The sequence below is a fragment of the Coloeus monedula genome, assembly GCF_965178545.1.
Source record: "Coloeus monedula genome assembly, chromosome: 28".
NCBI classification, from domain to species: Eukaryota; Metazoa; Chordata; class Aves; order Passeriformes; family Corvidae; genus Coloeus; species Coloeus monedula.
The window spans coordinates 4,314,538-4,330,585 of NC_138808.1; the positions used below are offsets into that span (position 1 = coordinate 4,314,538).

The 16,048-nt window shown below is 54.1% G+C and overlaps 1 protein-coding gene across 1 annotated transcript; it reads left to right on the forward strand.

Moving 5' to 3' along the window:
* The first annotated feature begins 475 nt into the window (after window positions 1-475).
* ARHGAP25 (Rho GTPase activating protein 25) lies at window positions 476-14,399 on the forward strand. Its single transcript, XM_082298228.1, has 10 exons — window positions 476-897; window positions 2,913-3,000; window positions 3,411-3,530; window positions 5,734-5,941; window positions 8,659-8,791; window positions 9,678-9,751; window positions 10,304-10,425; window positions 10,938-11,131; window positions 11,642-12,213; window positions 12,845-14,399. Exons 1-10 carry the CDS (start codon window positions 721-723, stop codon window positions 13,053-13,055), a joined length of 1,899 nt encoding a protein of 632 aa, XP_082154354.1. The 5' UTR covers window positions 476-720; the 3' UTR covers window positions 13,056-14,399.
* The last annotated feature ends 1,649 nt before the right edge of the window (window positions 14,400-16,048 follow it).

Genomic DNA, 16,048 nt, shown 5'->3' on the forward strand with positions numbered 1-16,048 from the left:
ACACACTCCCATTAAAAAAACACCCCCAAAAAGCGCTAATGATTTTGTTCTCACTTGCAAGACAATTCCTCCCACGCAGGAAAAAGGAAGCTCACAGTGGCAGCTACTGCAGCCACTTCCTTTGTAAACTTGGGTCAGTTCTCTCGGCAGGCGCAGGGCCGAGAGCCTCTCCCCGTGTCCCTCTGTCCCTCTCCCCGTGTCCCTCTGTCCCTCTCCCCGTGTCCCTCTCTCCCCTCTCCCCGTGTCCCTCTGTCCCTCTCCCCGTGTCCCTCTGTCCCCTTTCCCCGTGTCCCTCTGTCCCCACTCCCCGTGTCCCTCTCTGTCCCCACTCCCCGTGTCCCTCTGTCCCCTCTCTCCGTGTCCCTCTCTGTCCCCTCTCCCCGTGTCCCTCTGTCCCTCTCCCCGTGTCCCTCTGTCCCCTTTCCCCGTGTCCCTCTGTCCCCTCTCCCCGTGTCCCTCTGTCCCTCTCCCCGTGTCCCTCTGTCCCCTTTCCCCGTGTCCCTCTGTCCCCTCTCCCCGTGTCCCTCTGTCCCCTCTCCCCGTGTCCCTCTGTCCCCACTCCCCGTGTCCCTCTCTGTCCCCTCTCCCCGTGTCCCTCTCTCCCCTCTCCCCGTGTCCCTCTCTGTCCCCTCTCCCCGTGTCCCTCTCTCCCCACTCCCCGTGTCCCTCTGTCCCCTCTCCCCGTGTCCCTCTGTCCCCACAGCCCGCTCCCGGAGCGTGATGAGCGGGGACCCCGCGGGCGCCCGGCCGGGCTCCCCCAGCGCCCTGGAGCGGCCCCTGAAGCTGGGCTGGCTGAAGAAGCAGCGCTCCATCGTCAAGAACTGGCAGCACCGCTACTTCGTGCTCAAGGGACAGCAGCTCTACTACTACAAGGACGAGGACGATGCCAAGCCGCAGGTAGGGCGAGGCTACTGGGCTGTGCTGGTCCTTGGTCTCCCCCGTGCTGGGAATTGGGGCTCAGGGAGTTGGGGTTGTCCAGCCTGGAGAGGAGAAACTTTGGGGTGATTTAATTGTGGCCTGAAGGGAGCCCAAAAGAAAGATGGTGAGAGACTTTTACAAGGGCAAGGGGCAATGGCTTCCCACTGCCAGGGGGCAGGGATGGATGGGATATTGGGAAGGAATTCCTCCCTGTGAGGGTGGGCAGGCCCTGGCACAGGGTGCCCAGAGCAGCTGGGGCTGCCCCTGGATCCCTGGCAGTGTCCAAGGCCAGGCTGGACATTGGGGCTTGGAGCAGCCTGGGACAGTGGGAGGTGTCCCTGCCATGGCAGGGGGTGGAACAAGATGATCTTTGAGGTCCCTTCCCACCCAAACCATTCCAGAATTCCATGAGTCCATGAAATGGTTTGGGGTGGGTCTGGAGTCGGGTATTAAAGGAGTTTTCTGCCTCTGGGCAGTATCAGAGATGAATAGTCCTGATCAGGAACTTCATGGATGCATTTCAGTTCCTCAGGTGCCTGCAAGCCCTGCTGGGGGCTGGGACCCCCTGAGCCCCAGCACTGGGGAGCTGGGAAAGCCCAGTCCAGACCCCAGCTGGGAGCTGTCACCATTTCCCAGGAGAAACAGGCTGGGGAGGAGAACTCGGCTCTCCTTCCAGGACAGCAGTGGGGGCACGAGGGGTGGGAGCTCTGAGAGAGGTTCTGTCCTTGCTCTGGTGGGAAAGGCACCTGGCAGGACACTTTTAGGGAAAATCAGCGGGATTTTCAGCACAGCCTGAGGGTGAGGGTCAGCCCAAGCCAGGCCTTGGCAGGGCCGAGGGCTGGGCAGATGGCAGGGAAGGGCAGCTGCTTCCTCAGGACTCCTGCCACAGGAGAGGCAGCTGGAAGGGAAGGAAATTCCTCTCTCTCTGGCCAGTGCACTTGCCTGGAAGAAATCAGGTGGTTTTTCAATTATTTTATTTTATTTTATTTATTTCCCCACCATTTTCTCCATACTGTAACTCACTTCTAGAGTATCCACCACCTTTTCCTCCTTTGGAGAAATTCCAGGGAAAAGTCCCCACTGCCAGAAAGGCTGTTCCCTCTACAAAGTGTTACCAGCAGCAAAACTCCTCTGGGGATAGAAAACACCCCCGGGGGAAGGTGATCCATGGATCCTCGGGGTGGGAGCAGCAGGCTGAGCCCGGTGGGATCCAGGTCCCTTTTCTGGCTCTGCCCTGTTCCAGGGTGCTGGGGAGGAGCTGGAAATGGGATGTGGGAACAGAAAGTGCTGTGAAAACCTTCCCATGGCAGCTCTGCCCTGCCCCTGCTGCACCACCCCAGCACCCAGCCCCGTGGGTCCCAGCAGGGATCCCGATGGAAGCAGCCGGGCTCCAGGAGCTCGGTGGCTTCCAGGAGGCTGAAATTGCTGAGAAATTTCATTTTGGAGGTGCAGGCTCATTTCCTGCCCGGGGAGGCCTCCAGGGCTGGCTCGCCCCAATCCCTCTGCCAGCCCCCACAGCCAGGGAAAGGAAGGTCCCCAGAAATGGCTGTTTTCCACTTTATTTGTTAGTTTTCCATCTCTTTTCTTCTTTTTCTCTCCTCCTCTCCTGCCAGCTTAGGGCTGCCTTTTGGGTTTAAGTGATGCTGTGTTTTTCTGCCCCTGCCCAGCAGAAACAGGATGTTCTGGGGTTTTCCCAAGTCCATTCTCCTTCGTTTTCTCTTCTTCCACTCCCAACAAGGGCCAAAAGAACATGAGAAGTGAGAAAAAGATAGGAAAGAGCAAAAGAACCATTTTCTCATTCTGAGAATCACTTCACTGGAAATATTGGCATTTAAGAAGTGGCTCTTGTTGGAAAAGTCACTGTAGTTTATCTACACAAATACACCTCTATGAAATATATCTCCTGCAGGGTGTTTGAGGGCAGGACCCCCACCCTCAGTGGCACTGTGGCCTCGCACAGGTGGCACACAGGGGTTTGCTCTGCTCTGTCCTAGGGCTGCCTGTCTCTCCAGGGGAGCACCATCAAGGTGGTGGCCACTAACCCAGAAGAAGGAGGGAAATTCATCTTTGAAATCATCCCAGGTGAGGATGCCTCACTCCTCCTCCTTGCACGCTTTTGGGCTGGGTTGACTACCCAAAATCACTCAGGCAACTCCTTTCCCAGTCCTTGTGCTCCCGCTCCCACTTCTTTCCGAGGTTCCCAGAGCTCTGTTTCATAGGAAAATGAATTTCTTGCTTTCACCCAGGGCTGGAGCAAGGCCCTGTGTCAGTGCCCATGTCCCATGGTGAGGAGGAGCTCTGCCAGGCTGCAGCTGCAGCAGTTTCTGTTCCTTTCTTGCAGATCTCCAAGTGTGAAATGTCCGAGCTCCACTTCCCCTGCAGCCAGCGGGGCTTTACTGGGGAAATTTGGAGCCAAAAGCATTTGACGAAGAAAACAACACAAATGTGCCTTTTCTCCTCTAATCCTCTCCTTAAATGTGTTGTTTTTGCAGGGGTGGCTGGAGAGCAGAGCCGGGCAGGGCAGGACAGCTGTGTGCTCATGGCCAGCTCCCATGCGGAGATGGAGGAGTGGGTGAAATCCATCCGGAGGGCGCTGGGGTCGGCGTCGGGAGGTAAAAGGGAGCAGGGACAGCTCCTGGAGGGAGGATCTCCCACTGCCCTGGGGCCTGCAGCACTTTGGGGTGAGGGGTTCAAAGCTGGGCTCAGAAATCCCTGGAAAATGAGGCTGGGACGTGTCCCTTATGACTCCCTTGGGAGCTGCTCCGGGAGCAGCCCCGGCGCTGGGGCTGCTGCAAACACGGGCAGGGGTGAGGAAAGCCAGGCCTGAGCAAACTTTTCTGGCCTGGCTTCATTTTCTTTTATCAACTTCCTCCTGGGCTTTTTGACCCTGGAAGTGTTCTTGAAAACAACTCCCATTCAGGGACAAAGCCTTGGAAAATGTGCTTCTCCACCTGCCAGTTTCCTCGCTCTGCTTTTCCCCTGGCTTTTCTTGCTCAGCCCATCCTTTCTGCCCCCGTTTGCTCTCAGCCTGCCTGGGTCACACCCTCACCCTCCTCACACCCAGGCATGAACCTGTGCCAGGGCCTCAGCACCCTCCCAGGGAACAATTGCTTCCCAGTATTCCATCCATTCCATTCCCACTGGAAGCTGTTCCCTGTGTCCTGTCCCTCCATGCCTTGTCCCCAGTCCCTCTCCAGCTCTCCTGGAGCCCCTTCAGGCCCTGCAAGGGGCTCTGAGCTCTCCCTGGATCCTTCCCTTCTCCAGGTGAGCACCCCCAGCTCTCCCAGCCTGTCCCAGCTGGTTTTCCTCTGCATCCCTGAGCTTTTCTGCCTCTGAACGGGAGCAGGCTGTGCCCTGGGGGAGGCAGCATCACCCAGCTGAACGGAGGATTGAGCCAGGAATTTCCAGGGCATTGTCCCAACTGGCTCTAATATTTAATAATGGCTCTGCCTCTGATCCTTTTTAAACTTAGGAGGCTGTTGGTCTCTTCCAGGTAAATTAAGTGACTTTATAGGAAAGAAAATGTAAATTTATAGCAGCACAGAGGGCCCTGAGGACAGCAGAGAAGTCAGGGACTGTGGAGCTGCATTTTATGTCAATGCACAGGTTAGCAGATCCCAAAACTCCCAAAACTTGAGGTTTTTTGGCTTCAGTGTAAACTGGGGCAACAGGAGCTTTTAGAGCAACCCCTGCATGGGGGAGGTTTTGGCAGAGCCCACCTGGGAACAGCCCTGTGGCCCAGGTCCTGTGAGCTTGTTGCACACCAAGAAGCAGAAAAGCTGCAGAGAGTGAAGAAACAGCAAAAGCATCTCCAAAATCTCGGTGTGGTTTTGCAGGGTTGGTTGTCACTCCCACAGCATCACAGCACCCTGGGGAGGTGTCTCCAGACCAACAAATCTGCAGTGAAATCACCAGTTCAGTATCAGTTACCACAGCACAGAGGCCAAAAAAAGAGAGACATTTGCTCCTCGTGTGCACGGTGACAGGTTTATGTTCATTATTTAAAAGTGTGAGTGACAAATGAAACAGCCCCATGCCCAGGCAGGTGCTGACAAGCCCTGTGGTTCCAGCTGAGGGTGTTTACCTGCATTTCCCTGCTCTGGAGGATGCAGGGGAATGATTTCAGCCTTCAGAGCACAAGGGGAACACACCACGGGCACTGCTAGGGCAGGAGTATGGCAGAGGACCAGGGGACCCTTTGCCATTGATATTCCAGAGCCTGCTGGAGCTGGGAGTTGCCTGCTCTTGCCATGCCCCAGGCTCTGAGGAGGAGCTGCTGCCTGCCCCCCGTCAGGTGCTGCTTCTGCCGTGGCTTCAGGAGGAAAAAGGCAGTTTTGCACCGAAGGAAAGGTACCATCCTCTTGGAGCACAGCTGGCCCCAGCACAGGGGAAGGTCAGGAGAGGGGAGGGGGAAGAAAAGCGATGGGATCAGGAAGAATTTCAGCTCCAAATCCCTGCGAGGATCTTTTCTGGTTTCTTGGTTGTCTCCTGTGCTTTCTCAGCTTTGTGGGATGAGCTTCCTTCCCTCCCTGTGCCCTGTCCCTGTCTCTCTCTGGATCAGCATCCTGCTCACAGGCAGCAAACCCCAAGGCTTGCTTTCAGTCATTTGGAGAACTGTCAATTACTGGAGGAGGAACAAGGTTTTATTTTGCTGTTATTTCCTCGGAGAAAGCTCTGCTTTCTGCAGAACTTTGTTTCTGCCGAGGAGTTTGCAGGGTTCTGGTGCCTGGCAGAGCAGCAGCTCCTGCTGGGGAAGGTGAGGTGTCCCCAGTGGAGCTTTGGGGTTCCTGCTCTGACCTCGTGCCCTGTCCCCAGCGGTGTTCGGGCAGCACCTGGCAGAGACCATGGCCTACGAGCAGAAATTCGGGCAGCACCAGGTGCCCATCCTGGTGCAGAAAAGCGCCGAGTTCATCCGGGAGCATGGAGTGAGTGAGGAGGGAATCTTCCGCCTGCCCGGCCAGGACAACCTGGTCAGACAGCTCCGGGACGCCTTCGACGCCGGGGAGAGGCCCTCGTTCGACAGGTAATGCCAATTCCCCCTCTCCCACTGCCAAATTCCAGGGAAAAGCAGCCAGTCCAACCCCCAGAGCCCAGCAGTGCCCTCCAGAACCCTCCAGAAGGGCTTGAGGAGGAGAGAGGGTTCAGCAGTAACCACAAACACACAACCAAAGGGTGCTGAGATAAGATTCCTGGAAAGAAAGGAAAGCGCTTGGGAAAATCCCGGCCACACGCAGCAATTATGGTTTGGAGCAGCCAAGGAAGGAGCAAAGGGAAGAGCTTGGCCCATCAGCTGAGGGCTTTGAGAAAGGAGAGCAAGGGCAGGGTCCCAGACAAGCCCAGAGGATGCTCTCATACACCCAGCAGAAGTTGTTCCTTTCCCTGCCGTGATATTCTCCTCCTGATGCTTTTCCCTACAGCATCACACAGAGATGGGAGAGATTTTGGGAGATTTTTGCTGCTGCAAAGCTGTGTCCCCCTGCCCCCCCTTCTCTGCAGGGCCAGGAGGAAACGAACTCCCTAAATCTGGGAGAGCTGCCTGTCCCTGCTCGTTGGTCTCAGAGAGGCTTTGGAGAGAGACCTTTGCAGCTGCTGCCTCTGCCATGCCCTGTGAAAAATGAGAGCAGGAGGGGAGCTCCCCCTCTTTCTGGTGCCTCCCTTTCTCCAGGGGTTTTCTGTCCTGTCCCCCCTGATCCCTTGATTTTGGCCCCAGTGGCACAAGGCATGGTCCACCCTGCCCTGTTCACCTGTGCTGCTCCAGGGCTTTTCCCCCCAGTTTGTGCTGGTGAGAGCCACAGCCCCGGAGCTGGGACAGAGGAAAAGTGGGTCCTGCCTTTGCACGGCACCTCAGGTGAGGATTTCAGCTCAATTCCTGCCCTGCCCTGTGCACCAGGCCCGAGACAAGGAGTGCCCAGGGTGCTGCTGTGTGTGAAGGTGACACTGGCCATGGAATTTGGGAGCTGCCCTGACAGCCACCAAGGCCTGGGATGCTTGAGGAAAGGGAGCCCCCAAACCCAGGAGCTCCCCTGGATTTTTGTGCAAAGCCCATCTTGCCTAAGCATTGTGCAGGAGCCCCATCTCTCTGCTCACAGGCCTGTCCCTAACCACAAAACTTTCCCCGTTTTTGTTGAGCTTTGTTAGGAAAACCCCATCACTTTCCCCTAAATCCCCCGGCCGGGCAGAGCCGGATGGAGCGAAGCAGCTGAGTATTTCCTGGGCACTGAGCCCTGCTCGGAGCTTTCCTGTTGGAACCTGTGCAGGGCCATGGGAAGGTGAAACCTTCTTTAATGTTTGCAGCCCTGTTTTGCAATGGGGCACGGCCGGGGAGCTCAGCCCTCCCCGGGATGTTCCCCCTGTGCTGCAGGGCTTGGGATGAGCATGGCCAGGGTGGTCTCAGGGTGACTGCAACCCCCTGGCACCCCAAGCAAAACATTTTCTCAGTGAGGAGGAAGGCAGATAATGGGGTTTGCAGTGACCTGAGAGCAGCGAGGTGCTGGCTCGACCTTCAGTGCCATCCTTGCTGCCTGTCTGGGTTTTCAGGGGAGCACTCACACACACTCAGCCACGGCAGGGTGGAGTGGGGAGTGTTAGAAAGCTGCTGGTGCAGTCCAGGCACCCAGCGTGCCCAGTGGGGTGTACTGGTAGGTCCTACAAAAACGCAGCTCTGAAAAGGTCCCTCTGTGTTTATGTGTGCTTGTAAAAATAATAGCATTTTACAACCCCAACCAATTCTAAAAATAACTGACCTGAGGGATTTTTGCTTGAAGTTTATTAGAGTTTAGCAACTTCAAGGTAGGTCAGAATAGAGGCTCATGATCTTGACAGTGTCCCTTTGACAGAATGTAAATACAAGGGCTGCAAAGCTGCAAACATCTGTCCCGGCAGAGCAGCCCCAGTAACTGCTGCTGCTCTGAGATCCCAGGGAGGCTCCGCCAGCTCCACACTGGGGAGTGTGGCCAGGCAGGGGAGGATCTGCCCGTGGACCCTCGGGAGCCCAGCACGGGCTGGGACGGCTTTGCTTGGAACGGGAGACGGGAGAAGGGTTTTGCTTGGAATGGGAGATGGGAGAAGGGTTTTGCTTGGAATGGGAGATGGGAGAAGGGTTTTGCTCCCTTCTCCTTCGTTTCCACCCCTTCGAATGCAGTGACAAGGACCAGGGTGGTGCTCCAGAAATGCAGCTCCCGCTCATTCAGTAACGTGGCTCTGCAATCGTCCAGTGGGTGAGGAAAAGTGACTTTAGGTTCACAAAGCAAAGGAGGGGGAGATTGAGGCAACACAAGAGCCTGTGTCGTGCCAGGGATGGCTGCTGTTGGGTTTGGCTCCTGCTGTGCCCAGACCTGAGCCTGGGTGATGGGGCAGCCCGGAGCAGGGAGGGCCTGCCAGGGCCCAGCATTTCCGAGGGCAGGGCAGCTGGGTAGAGCTGAGACCGTGGCTTTGTGCTTGCTCAAAACTCGGCTTCGGGAGGAGGCAGGAGCCCTCGAAGTGAATTCCCTGCTATCCCAGCTCAGCCCAGGGGTGGACACTGGGACCTGCCACCCTCAAGGTGGAGAAAATCTCCACCAAGCCTTTATTCTGCTGCCAGCTGGGGCCATTCCCTGGCTGTGGGTTCCCCCAGGTTGCTCTTGCCTCCTGTTGACATCTCTCTGTCTCCACACCTGCACACAGAGCTCAAACAGAGCCTTGTGGGGGTTTGCTGACCTGCTGGGCCTGACTTTCCCTGAGTGGCTTCTTTGCACTTTGCAGGGACACCGATGTCCACACCGTGGCCTCCCTGTTCAAGCTCTACCTGCGGGAGCTCCCGGAGCCCGTGGTGCCCTGGCTGCAGTACGAGGATTTCCTGCTCTGTGGGAAGGCTCTGGAAGCTGATGAGACAAAGGTAGAGATGCTTTTGTTTTCAGTTTCAGTGCCAGGGCGCACAGCAGTGTCAGCCACTGAGCTTTGGAGTCTGGGGAGGGAAAAAAGAAGGAAAAAAATGAAAAAGAAAAAACTCTCCCGAAGCCAGTGGGGTTTCCCAGCTTGACCACATGGGTTTGTGAATGTTAAAGCTTAAATTTCTGCTCAGCACCTCTTTTTGTGGAGCCCTTGGCAGCAAACAGCCAGTGTGAGAACCAGGATGGAAGGAAGCCCAACACTCCTGAGCTGAGCGCGGGGCTGGCAGAGGGCCCTGGGGGACACCAAGGAGGGGAGTGGGGATTTGGGAGAGGAAGAAGTGAGGAACAGATGGGAATTGTCTTTTCCTAATATGTAATTTGGTGGAAAAGAAGCCTCCCTTTGCAAAACAAGCCACTATAGGAACAGGAATGGCACCGTTCCTATACACGGGACCAAGGAATCCCAGAGTGGTTGGGGTTGGAAGGGACCTCAAAGCCCATCCAGTTCCACCATCCCACCTTCCACAGCCCAGGTTACCCAGAGCTCCATCCAACCTGGCCTTGGACACTTCCAGGGATGGGGAAATACACAAAACAGTGATGGAAAATGCCAAGAGAATCAGAGTCATGGAATCCACGAGGTTGGAAAAGATCCCCAAGACCATCAGCCATGACCCAGCAGCACCCCCATGGGCACCACTAACCCCTGTCCCCAGTGCCACATCCATGTGTGTTTGGAACACTCCCAGGGATGGGGGCTCCACTGCCACCCTGGGACTGGTGGAGTCCCCAGGAGGAGACCCCCAAAGGCACGGATGGAGTGACCAAAGCTGTTCTTGGCCCAGATGTGCCTGTGAATCCTCCTGGAGCTGTTTCTTACCTCGCATTTAGGGCCACCAGGAGCTCGTGAAGCAGCTGTCCCTCCTCCCCAGAGACAACTACAACCTCCTCAGCTACATCTGCAGGTCAGTGCTCTGCACAAGGCATGGACAGCTCAGGTTTGGTGTTGGGGAGCAGAAATGTCATCCCAAAGGATGACTCCTCTAGACAGAGCCTGCTTAAGCTGTGCTTTGGTTGCCTTTGAGACACCAGATCCCGATTTTTGTAGAGGAGAATTTCAGCCCCGGGGATAAACCCCCTGACAATGTCTGAGCATAAATCACCACCCTCAGACTCACTGATAAGTCCCTGAGAGTTAAAACCAGGTGTAGTTTTCCTGGACAAAAACCTTGTGCACCAAAACTTCCAGGTTTCACCCAGCCTGGGTGGTTTTTCTCCGGTTGGAGATTTGATGGGGGGATTCCCTTCCTTTCTGATTTGTTTTTGAGGGGAGCAGCTCCTGACATGATGGTTTTTATTCTGGTACCAGTAAGACCCAGCTCCAGTTCTAAGGCCAAGTGTTTCTGTCCTTGTGACTGAGAGGAAGAGCTGGGAGGATGAACCAGGGTTTTATACCAGTGAGGCTTTTTGCACTCTTCCACTTCTGATGGGAAATATTTGCTCTCCAATTCTGGCAGGTTTCTCTATGAAATCCAACTCAACTCCAGCGTCAACAAGATGAGTGTGGATAACCTGGCAACAGTGATTGGAGTGAACCTCATCAGACCCAAGATAGAGGACCCTGCAATTATCATGAGAGGTAAAAGGGACTGCTGGAATCATTGGCACAGGAACTCCTGGCATGCTGAAATACTGAGTTGCATCCACAGCCTTGAAATGAACGATTTTCTGTGGTGGAGCTGTGGATATAAGCCAGAAGCGTGCCTGGGCACAGCGAGTACAGCAGGGCAGAGTCAAGCCCTGTGTTTGTTAGGCTCTAAAGGTGTTTGTGGTGACAAAACCCCCTCAGGAATTACACTGCGTGCTCCCTTCATGGAGTTCAGTCCATTCAGGAATTTGGCGAGGTCATCTCTGTGCTGCTTGGAGCAGGGAGGTGTAAAATCCTTCTCCAGGGAACAGAGGAAACTCAAAGAAATGAGGGTACTCACCTACTTTTACTCACTGCATTTACTTTATTTGGCTTTGTGATCCTGCTCCTTGTTTTCTGCTCCATCTCCATTTTAGACACCAGAAAGACCAGGCAGGAAATCCAAGTGGTGGAAGGGATCCTGTGGCACTGGGTTTGCCCCTGACAATCTCTAATTCCTCCAGGCACGCCCCAGGTCCAGAAGGTGATGACTGTGATGATCAGTGACCACGAAAAGCTCTTTCCCCCATCCAAGGATGTGCCTCCCTCCCCACCTGCCCAAAAAACCGAGAAGAAAGCTCCTGTCCCTCGCAGCTCCGTGGGCTGGGGAGCTGCAGAGGGCCCCACAGCGCCCAGAGGCTCCATCCAAAGGCAAATGGTAAGGAGGGATCCCCAGGGGAATAATCAATTTATTAAACGTGTGATTAATTGGGACAGGCTCTGACAGGTCAGCGAGCCCTAAAACCACTTTTATATAAAGTGCTATTTATAGGTTCAAAAGCTGTATCTGTCATCCCTGGAATATTTACATCAGGAAAATGATGTAGATAAACTTTCCACTTTCCTGTGGAAAATCTGCTGTTCTGGGAAATATGAAAACTCCCAAAGCTTTCTGGCTAAACAGCCGAACACGTGAAACCTTTCCAGCTCAGGCTGGTGAAGGGAAAGCATTGGGTATTAAAGGCTTTTCTCTGAAGGAATCTCTGCAAAAAGTTCTTTTTAATGGTAATCGTGGTGCAATTCAAAATAGTTTTCTATGGAAAAGCGAGGCCATTCCTCCAGCAGGCTCGAGTGTGCCCTTTGTAAACCCTGCAGTCACAGCAGCAGCTGTCACCTGTCTGCTCCCAGAGCAGGATGGGCTCTCCCAAAGCTGTGCTCTGTTTTACAGAGGGATCACCCCAATTCCAGCAGCACCCCTGGCCCAGCTGCGAGCTCCAGTGTCCCCGAGGAGGACACAGAGTCCAAAGACACACAGGGAATGTGGAAAACACAGCCAAGGAAAAGAACTCAGACTTTACCTACGAGGAAATCTTTCCTGGCAGCAGCTCCCCCGGGGGAGAAGGGCTGCAAGGAGAAGAACGATGTCTTTGCCAGTGACTTTTGGAAAAGCAGCACGCGCCCCGTGGGCTCTGATGGACACAAGAGAACGTTGTCTCATGATCTCTTTAAGCTGCTCGACCTCCACAGGGCTTCAACCTACGACAATGTTCCCCCCTCCCAGGCAGAGAGTGGGGAAGGCAGCGGCTCCAGCCCCAGCCCTGCCAGCAGCATCTCCGAGAAGGAATTCCTGCCCTGCTTCAGTCCCAGCCACGAGCCAAAGGAACGAGCCAGTCCCACCAGCAGCCCTGCTGAGGACTCCAAACCTGAGCAGGAGAGCAGGGAGTTCCTACAAAGCATGATCCTCAAGCTGGAAAAAGACCTGGAGGCACAGAGAAATGAGTACGAGGGGCAAATCAAAAGGTAACTGCAGGGAGCTGCTTTCTGCAGAGTGGGAAATGTGCAGCTCATGTGACAGCAAACACTGCACAGATTTATTCACCAGTAGTGTTATGCAGTATACAACAGTGGTGATTAGTGATAAATACAGCATTTACAGGCTGTCTAAAATCAATGTGCTGTGCTGTACGAGCTGTGCTCTCACCACAGTGGGTAATGTTGTGTCATGACAATGTTAATACTCCACAGCTCTTACCACATCATTGCATGGCACTGCAGTGTTCCTGCAGTAATTGCACTGCCATAATTCCTGTTACTACCACGATATTGGACCATTAGACTCTCCAGAAATCACCAGTAGCATTATTGCACCATTGGTTGTAGCCATCAGCTCTACATATTATATTATATTATGTTATATTATATTATATTATATTATATTATATTATATTATATTATTCTTATCCGATTATCAATGCACATGTATCATGGTTATTGATTTATTGCATCAAGTTTTGTGGCCACTGAGGGGCTCAGGACAGCACCTCTGTCTTGTTTTGCTGCTTAATGACGCTGAGGTCAGACTCCCCAAGAGCCAAAGGATTTTCCAGCCCTTTTCTAATCCAATCCTTTCATGCTCTGTCTCCCTTTGCAGCCTCCAGAATGAAAACTATGAAGTCTGGGCCAAAGTGGTGAGGCTGAACCAGGACATTGAGCAGGAGAAGAAGAAGTCTGGGGAGCTGGAGCTGAAGCTGAGGAACGCGGAGCGCTCGCGGGAGGACTTGGAGAAGAAAACCAAGGTGCTTGAGGAGGAGATTAAAAACTTAACTAAATCCACGAGTAAAACTGGTGCCAAAACCAACTAGGAGGAGACACCCAGCTTTGCACAGACACAAAATGCAGCTGCAGGAATGCACAGGAGTTGCAGGTTCAGAGCCAGGGGCTTGTATTGCCCAGTGTCCTGCTACTGCCTGCAGGCCGAGTGGGACGAAGGAGACCAGAGCTTAGAGGCCAGTTCATGCTCTGGACCAGGAAATTTCAAAAACATCCTTTAGCTTTTTTGGTGTGTTTATTTCAACTCCTCTTTAAGCTGCTCAGGTTACCTGGAGAACAGGCCAGCACTTCCTGCTGCTCAGTCAGAATGTCTTGCACTCAGAAGGTTGGGTTATGGACATGTTGTGCCTTTATAAAGAAACCAGCAGCGTCCCTCCTCCAGCTGCCTGTCGCCTTGCTGGAGACACCCACATGCAGAACATCCATGGATCCTGGATCTGGGCAGGCAGCGGAGCCCCAGGGCCCGGGGAGGCACAGCCCTGGGTGGTGGAGGTGCTCACATCAATCACCCAGCTGGTTTGTGCTCTTGTGGGGCAGGACGAGGCTCTGAGATCTCCTGCAGCACCAGGAGATGCTGTGCCAGCCATCCACACCACGGCTCCAGGCGGAAAACCCCAGTGTCACACAAAGCTCTTCAGTTCAGGGGCTGTTCAGGTGTTTTAGGTCACTGCTCCCCACAGCCGGGTGCTCCTAATCCAGCACAGCTGGCAGAGCTTGGAGAGCATTTTCCCACACCTGTGCTCAGAGCTCTTGGTGCTGGGGGAGTCCATCAGCAGCTCCCAGCACAGAAAATTCTGTGTTTTCCCTGAGGGACAGACTTCAAAGGAGGACAAATCTGGACTTATTTATGGCCCCTGCTCCGGTGTTTTGTCTTTTCTGAAGTGCAGAGCAGGATTTCCTCAGCTGGCCTGTGGAACCCTGGGTTTGCACCCAGCAGTGATGCCGGGTCTCTCCCCATCACTTGCTGCCATCAGTGCAAAGCCCACCTGGACCCAAAGGTGTCCCTGTGGCTGTTTGTGACCTTTCTGCTTGTCCCCCACCCCTGCCAGAGCCATCCTTCCAGCAATACCACGGTGCTGCCGAAGCTTTTGGTGGAGGAAAGAAAAATACCAGGACTCTGGACAGTTTTTTTCTTCTAGAGAAAACCTTTCACTCATTTATTTGGGAAGGGGGAACAGCCCAGCCTAGAGCCTTCATGGGGACGGGAAAGGGAAAACCACAGAGATCTGCAGGAGTTTTCAAGCAGGACCAAGCACATGGCTCTGTGCCAGGCACCGTGAGGGGAATCACAACACTGGGCTCTGGCTACTGAGGACTTGGCTTTGGCAAGGCAGAAGTTCAGCTCCACACAGGCTGCAGAGCTGTCTGCCAGGGAAAATGAACTGGGGAGAGGAGGGGACACAGAGGAAAATGTGGGAAACAAGGGGAGATGGGAGTGGGAAAAGGTTATTGGACAATAAAAGTCAGTGTTGAGTATAAAGCACTTGATGCTCTCAGCCTTGCTGGGGTAGGGGGGACTGGTTTAGCCCTAAAAACTGAGCCCAGACTCAGTCTCAGATTCACTTTGGTGCGTTGAGCCCACCTTTGCTCAGCTATGGATATAAAGTCTGGGGAAGGTGCAGAGTTTGTGAAAGCTGAGCTGCATTCGAAAGTCCAACACATAAAGGGCTCGTTTGACCTGTAGACCCTGACTCCAGGGGTTTTCTTTCCACAGAATCCCCAGAGACCACACAGCTCCTCCCTGTCGTGCCCACAAACCTTCACACGAGGGAATTGACTGTTCCAGAGGCCCGGGTGGGTCTCCTGCAAAATCCCAGTGCCTTCCCAAGGACCCACAGCCAAGGCCCTCTGCTCTCCCAGGGATTGAACCTGAGCACAGGGTAGCAAATCTGACCAAAATGTTTCAGATCTCAGCCTTGGTGATGGGAAATATCAGTGAGGACCACAGTGAGGATCTGCACTGGGCCTGGACCTGCTGGTGCAGCTCCACGGCTTTGCGAAGGGATGGAAGTCATGGAGAGGAGCCCCAAGGAGGGCAGGGTGGCCTCCACCAGGCTCAGCCACCCTCCATGATCACCCAAAGCTCCCCTTTCCACACCTGCAGGTCCCACACACCACAAGAGCTGTCTCCTGAAGTCTCTTTCAGTTTTTTTCGGCTGCAAGTCCAAGTCCCCACCGTGGGAGCTGCGACTTGCCGGCACTCGGACCGAGAGGTTCCCAATGTCTGCCACCATTTCACAGCAGCTGCTGCCATTCACGAGTCTTTTCTGTGATTTCAGATGACCTTGACAGAGCTGCTTCGGTGGTTATTTATTTTTTTACCTCTGCGAGAAGCTCATCACCAATCTGAGCGTGAGGCTCAGGAGTCATTAGGGAGAAACTTCTCCGTTGGGTTTAGGAGCAGCATCGTGAACATCTGGGCTGGAAATGCCACACGCTCCTTTCTGCAAAGATCAAAAGTGTGAAGAGGCCAATAATTCCTTCACAGCAGACTGTAATGACGTGCAAAGGCTTGGCTGAGGCTCAGAAATCTCCACGATTAGGACAAGTGCACGTTATTTAAAATAAACTGCGCATTCCTCCGCTTCCGCTCAGATAGGCAAAACAACCCCGTGGCTGCCGAGCATCAGAGGGACTCCTTTGAAGATATTCCACCCATTAACATTTGCAGGGTTTATAGAGGTCATCTGTGAGACTTTCCAATAGAGGTCAGGTGGGCTGGAAATTCCTGAGAGCCTGGAGGGGAGAGAGACACGGGCACCTTGTGAGCTGGTGTTGCCATTGGGTGCTCTAAGAGAACAAGGAATTTTTTTTTAAGTGAGGTTTCTCCAGAGACAGAGAACCATGAACTGCCCATGCCAGACCTGTGAAACTGCACCCTTTCCATCCCTGAGGGGGTGGGTGCCCTCTCTGCTCTGTCAGGCTCTGTCCAGAGCCTGCTCTGGATTTTCTGCACTTTCACATCCGCTGGAGACCGCACAACGTGAGATCCCCGAAAACTGACTGGTGCCCAGCCTACATTTCC

Coding starts and splice junctions, on each gene's coding strand:
- ARHGAP25 (XM_082298228.1), top strand. CDS start 721: ATGAGCGGGGACCCCGCGGGCGCCCGGCCGGGCTCCCCCAGCGCCCTG. Junction 5,942..8,658: donor GAGAGGCCCTCGTTCGACAG/GTAATGCCAATT, acceptor TGCACTTTGCAG/GGACACCGATGTCCACACCG. Junction 8,792..9,677: donor TGGAAGCTGATGAGACAAAG/GTAGAGATGCTT, acceptor CCTCGCATTTAG/GGCCACCAGGAGCTCGTGAA.